The sequence below is a fragment of the Empidonax traillii genome, unplaced genomic scaffold (genome assembly GCF_003031625.1).
Source record: "Empidonax traillii isolate 1590-97213 ecotype Southwest subspecies unplaced genomic scaffold, ASM303162v1 scaffold1485:size188213, whole genome shotgun sequence".
NCBI classification, from domain to species: Eukaryota; Metazoa; Chordata; class Aves; order Passeriformes; family Tyrannidae; genus Empidonax; species Empidonax traillii.
In genome coordinates this window covers 85,240-91,702 of record NW_020956678.1, presented here as the reverse complement: position 1 = coordinate 91,702, position 6,463 = coordinate 85,240, and the positions used below count along the sequence as shown (strand labels likewise).

At 48.7% G+C, this 6,463-nt stretch overlaps 1 protein-coding gene across 1 annotated transcript in view; it reads right to left on the bottom strand.

Moving 5' to 3' along the window:
• Nucleotides 1-5,025: 5,025 nt before the first annotated feature.
• The window catches only part of TEKT3 (tektin 3), a 9,773-nt gene continuing 8,335 nt past the window's right edge, over nucleotides 5,026-6,463 (bottom strand). Inside the window, exon 6 of the mRNA XM_027907492.1 lies at nucleotides 5,026-5,353. Coding sequence (XP_027763293.1) covers nucleotides 5,101-5,353 — 253 coding nt within the window. The 3' untranslated portion in view covers nucleotides 5,026-5,100. The remainder of the gene's footprint in view (nucleotides 5,354-6,463) is intronic.

Here is a 6,463-nt window from a genome sequence, read left to right as displayed (position 1 = left end):
CACGGTGGGTGAAGTGTGGGGGTTATATTCTGCTCCTGAGCTCCTCCACGAATGTGGGAGAGCAAAACCACTGCAGCTTCAGTTCCGACGGGAGCCGTGGATTAGGAACAGTGGAGGGCTCCCAGAGAGAAGTGCACATCACTCCTGTGCTCCTTGGACCCTTCTCTTGGAAAGTGCATGGTCCAAACAGAGCAAGGCTTGGGAAAGAACATCTGCTGAGCACAGTGTTGTGACAGCTCCGGTGACAAGGACCCTGCTGCTGCAGGGAGTGAGAAAAGTGCTGGAGGCACCTCCCATCAGCCAGAGATGTTGGATGGTGACTGTCCAGGGGGAAAAGGAGGTAAGACAGTGAGGGTGGTCAGGCAGAGCCCTCGAGGTTTTGCCGGAGAGACGTCACCAACACGGGCTGGGGGATCTCACGGTGTTTCCCACCGTGGGAAAAGCTGCCCCTGCTCACACTCGATGTGAGCTCGGCCATCACTGACTAAATAAAAGCAGGCACAGCAATAAATGGGAAAAATGTTTTGTGTACAAACAAGGTTGGCCCCAGGCTGTGCTGGGAACACTCTGAAGATCGACGGGTTGCATAAACACTGGGTAAAAACTGTGGATTTCTCGCTTTGAATCTATTCCCCGGGATCACTCAAAATACAACGCTTCAGCTTGGAATTCTGGAATAAAATAACGAGAATTGAGGAGAGAAAACGGGGTTTATATCACTTTAAGGGGTTCAGATGCTAATCTGACATGGCAGTGATGGACTGAAAAGGACCCAAACCTCATTTAACTGTGTCTGGGCATCACCTGATCCAGCACATCATCCCCTACCCTGGGCCAGGTGAATGAAGCCACTCCTAAAACAACCGTTTTCAAACTACATAAAAAGCCAAGATTTCCACTGTATGTCTTCGTGGGGATGAACTTGTTTAACCCCAAGATTTTGCTCTGTCATCACAATTTTAGGGACTTTATATATATATATATATAAATAAACACATATTCACTGGTGAAATGGCTGTTGGAAAACCCATTTTAAGCAAAAAAAAAAAAAAATAGAAGGGGAGATTTTACATTCAGCAAACGTCTGTAACAAAAGGTCTAACGTATCTTGGAGGAATTGACTTACTTTTCCTGACTTTTGTTTTTCACCAAACTAAGAAGAATTTAAAAAACACTTTAGTCTTGTCTGCATTCATGCCCCCAAAACAACTTTACCCAACTTTTTCTTTTCCACTCCAAGCCAGTTGTCCACTCCAGCACTGATAAAGTCAGACTGAAATCACTGGAGAAACTCCCACTGACTTCAGTGAAACCAAAATTTGCCCGCTGACCCCAAAGCCCAAAAAAAGCCAAGCAAGCTTCCCAGCTTGGACATGACTCTGAACACACTCAGACCCTTTCAGAACTGGTGGTTCATGCCCATCCTCTGAGAGCAGATAACAGTAACCAGCCTGCTGTGAGGCTGAACCTGCCGAGGACACGGCTCTAAACCAGCTCTGAGCCACATTTTGCCCGAACTATTGATTTTTACACTCTTGGCTCCAGCAGTTTCAGATCCAACCCCTTTTGGAGTCTCCTCCGGGGTCCCCGGAGCGGTCAGTGCTGCCCTGAGGGGGAGGATGCTCCGTGCCCCGCAGCTCCTGCTGGGGGATCACAGCGGACACTGCACGGGCTCGGAGAACAACTGCAACGAGAGCATGTGAAACAAATCCATCGGGGGATATCAAACCCAAGGACGGCCTTGGCAGCTCAGGAAGTCCTGGAGATGCTAATTGCTGGGAGCTGGGAAAGTAGACTGGGAAAATATCACAGAGTGCTCGCTGCCTTCTGTGCTTTTATCTAAGCATCTCCTGTTGGCTCTGGCAGAGGCTGCATCAGGCGCTTGCTGGACTCTGCTCTGAGCCAGCACAATCATTTCTGTGATCCTCCACTGCCCAGATTTTCCTTTAACCTTTTGCCAAAGTTTTCTTCCCTTTTTTTCCATAATAGCAATGAGTTGGGTTTGTTGTTGTTTTTTTGTATTTTGGTTTTTTTTTTTTTTTTCTGACTGCTGATGCTCTTTGGGGAATTCTCTCTCCCTCAAGCATAATAATCTCCACTAGTTATGCAATATAGTGTTAACAGGGGGGTTGGCAAGCTTTGATTTCACCCAAATTCATATCAGACTCTTCCAGGAAATTTAAGGATTTTTACTTTCTTAGACAACAAAACCTCCTTTCTGAAAAGCTTTTCGATTGACCTGACTGGAGCGTTCACCTGGATCCTGGACAGACATGAATCAACAGTTTTATTATTTTATTGTCTTTCCTCCAGTCAGTAAACAATCTATTTACAAACACAGCTCTGCAGGAATGATTCAAAAGGAATGATGCAGAAGGGTGGGAATATGGTTGTAAGATGCAAGGGAATTTCCACAAACTAACTTTCTCAGCAACTTGGCTGATAAAGCCAGCAGTAAACCAGCAATAAATAGCAATAAAAGCAAACATGCCGTTCTTCAGACTGGAGAAAGGAGACATCACATCAGTGCAGAAAGGTGGATGGGATGGCCAGGGATGTGATTTAGAAATGATCTACGAAAGCAAATCATATAATGGTACAGCAGCAAAGGCATCTCACACGTCAGCAGAGTGTTGCTTCATGCTCCTGGAATACATCAAAAATAGAGGCTGTTTGAACCCCAAAACCAGCCCTGAGAGGTGGGGCTGAGCAGCTTCACTCAGCAGCAGCTCTGTCATGGGAGACAAATCCACCCGTGGGCAGGAGCCCCGGCCATGAGCCACGTGTCTGTTGGAATTTCACCCAAACCCCCTCCCTGGAGAGGCATTTTACAGGAGTTTTGTGGCAGGGCTGGCTCCAGGCATGGGAAAAAAAAAAAAAAAAAAAAAAAGACTCACATGGAAGCACACGCAGGATTCGGTGATCAAAGGGTTTGGGGGAGATCTGGGAGTATCAGCTGCCAGAAGTAACATCAGTACTGTCAACTTATGGAAAACTGGCGTGGGGAGAAGGAAACCCCAGAGGGAGCTGGGAATTCTCTAACGTCTGGGAAATGTGCTGCAGGAAAGTGGAAAGTATTTGTGAAAGAAATTAGAGAAGCTGCAACTGAAATTCCTCTGGTCGTGGCTGAAACAGAGGAAAGAAATGCTCTGGCAGTGTTGTGTGAAGGAGCATCGGGAGGGCAGGACAGCAAGGGAAAATTAAGAGCTGGGGAATTGTGACACCACATAAATACTGCCAGTTAGGGGAAAGCCTCAAAGGAGTCGGGCCAGTGGGAAAGGTGAGTGTTTGGGGAGCTCTGAAAGCAGCACTGGAGGAAAGAGGAGGCTTTGGGTGCTGACTGATGATACTGGTGTGCCCTCGCTCAGATATTTTTTGCGTGACTCAGAAACGAAGGTGGAAGTGAAATGAAGTGAAATGAAGGCGAAGATGTCGCTGGTGCCAGGACTTGGTTCTGGTAACTCTGGAGCTGGAGCCTTTCAGGAAGGGGCTGTGGGTGCCTCTGCTGCCCCAAGCTCAGCTGGGCACAAACTCACAGGGCCCACTGCCCAAAAAACAGGCAACTCAGACTGAAAGCCAGCTGTCTGGAGCGAGAATGCAGACCAGGGGAGCAGCCAAAATCACCAGAGGTTGGGAGAAGCTTCAGGGAAGGAATACAGGGAGAGTAACAGCACAGAGCTGGGGAGGATGCTAAAAAAACTAGAGGTGCCTGTGAGTTCAGTCTGCCATCAGTTTATTTTGGGGAGGCAGATCAGTGGAAAAAGGGAAGGTGTGATCAGCTGGGCAGTTTTTCCTGCTTACATTTGGATCTTTCCTTTAGAAAGGGTGGCTGCTCCCTCTGACAGTCTCCAGCTCCAAGATACACACAAAGTAGAGGAAATCTATTTTTAGTCTCCTTGAGACAAAAGTGCTAGTAAAAAAAAACCAACAAAAAAAAATGTTAGAGAGACAATTGCTTCCTGTTTAGAGCTGCTGGGAAGGGAGATCCTGCCGAGACACTGAGGCTGGCCAGGACATGGGTACAGCTCTCAGGAACTGCCCTGGGGGAGAGCAGGGAGGGCAGAGGGGTCTGTCAGAGGAGGGAGAGTCACCTGGGGATGTGAGACAAGGAGAGATGTTCTCAGCTCCTGGGAGCCCCCACACTGGGCTGGGAGGTCCCTGCCCTGGATTCCCGAGGGAGGGGAAGGGATTTGAGCTTCTGCTCCTTTGGGATTCTTGGTGCCTACAGGCTGAGCTCAACTGCTCAGGTTGAAAGACTCCAGAGTGTTTAAGTGACACCTGAGTCCAAGGAGACAATTTGCAAAGTGACTTTCACAGATTGATTGAAGACTTATCCCTCTGAAAATTCCAATACTTGATCAAATCAGTCTGATTCACAGCAAGAGAGCAGGTTGTGTGTCACCTGGGGGGTTTGACTTAAGTACTGATTCACCTCTTCGTCTTCAAAGTGTTGCTTCCACCAACAAACTACAACACTAAGAGGTTGAATTAGGAACCCAAAATTAAATTGACAGCATTCTTGGCAATTAACTAGTCAAATGTTCTTCCTCACTTGTGAGGGCATTTTTAAATTTTTACAAGGCAAGACAACTATCGTTAGAAGTCAGCTTAAACTGCTGATGTTTCTCTTCAGGAACAGCACATACTGCAGCTCCTTCCGGGACAGTTTGTGTTTCTTCGGCTGCACTATTAAAAATACATCATGGATGTCAGCAGCTAATTATTCTGACAAACAGCTTTACTTCCCCTTGTGCTCTTTTCCACATCACACACACTCAAAAAGAGGAAGACACTGCAGTTTTTCTCCTAAAATTGCAGACTGGAAGGGTAGGAGTGGATCCCCGTGGATGGATTTACTCTTAGTGTCATACAGGATATTTTCAGCTCCTTTCTGGCACAGAGTGAAAGAGAAAAAAACTAAAGGGGAAAAAAAAATGATCCTGGTATAAACCACACACCAAAGAAACCAATCATTCGACTTCTACTCGGGGTTCACACGAGGAAATGAAACTCTGAAGGCGCCCGTGAAATCGTAACAATCTATTCGCAAAGGGCCTTAACAAAACCAGGAACACATCCCACCACGGACACTCTGCGTGTTCAGGTGAGCCCTGCTGACACATATCCCAGGATCTGCACGGTGCTGGGATAGGTCTTGCGCATCCCCATGCACCTCTCCTGGTCGATGAAGAGCGAGTTGTTTTTGACGACCAGGTCGTGCTCCAAGACACCCTTGGAGCGGACCAGCATCTGCAGCATGTCCTCAGAGGCTCTGAGGCACTGGTGAAGGTTCCTGAGCGTCTCATTGATTTCATTGACCTCTTGGACAAGGCTGGAAAACAGCAAGAACCCTCGTTAGCAGTCTCACCACGGGGGTGGTTTCCAGCAGAGCATTGCTGATGGGCCCTTGGGGCACAGGATTTCCCCCATCAGCAGGCTCAGACCAGTTTGGACCCCCCATTCCTGTCAGACACAATGCTGAGGGAAGAGCTCCTCCATGGAGAGGAAGGGGTAAGTTTGCTCTAAGGCTTCAAACCTACTCAGCTTTCAAACTCCACAGATATTCTGAGTTGGAAGGGACCCACGAGGGTCAGCGAGTCCAGCTCTGAAGTGAATGGCCCACAGAGGGATCAAACCCACAGCCTTGGTGTTATCAGCACCATGTCCAAACAACTGAGCTGCTCTCAGGGTCAGGCTTTGGGTGTGTGCAGCCATCCCACTGAGAAGAGGGGTGAGCAGCTGTGGTTTCCCACCTCTGCTTGGGTTTGAGGGTTTGTTGGTTCACCCTCCTGCACTTTCCCTGTGCAGGGGCCCTCCCCACACCTACACAGGCTCACACAGCAGAGCAGGGCAGCTGGGAGAGGCTAAAAGTGAATGTGAAACAAGTGCAGGATGGAAAAAACAACAGCATGTGAGATGCTGAACCAGCTCTGGGGCTGGGTTTAAACCACTGTTAAAAGGGAATCACGCTCAGAGAGCTTCCAGGAGGAGGTGTGAGGTTTGGGTGCCTCACGGGGGGCACTGAGAGCAGTGTCCCCAGAACCAGTAAGGGAGAACAGCCCTTACTGGTTCTCCATGGGGTGAACCCTTCCTTGGAGTTACCCAAAAGGAAGGAGCTAAGTGTTCTTAACATGAGTCTGCTGGAAAGTAGAATCAAAGAATCATAGAATCCCAGAATGGTTTGGGTTGGAAGGGACCTTCAAGGTCTTCTCATTCCAGCCCCTGTCATGGGCAGGGACACCTTCCACCAGCCCAGGTTGCTCCAAGCCCCGTCCAACCTGGCCTTGGACACTTCCCCAGGGATGGGGCAGCCAGAGCTTCTCTGGGCAACCTGTGCCAGGGCCTGCCCACCCTCACAGGGAACAATTTGTTCCCCATATCCCATCTAACCCTGCCCTCTGGCAGTGGGAAGCCATTCCCCCTTGTCCTGTCACTACCTGCCCATATAAAAAGTCCCTCTCCC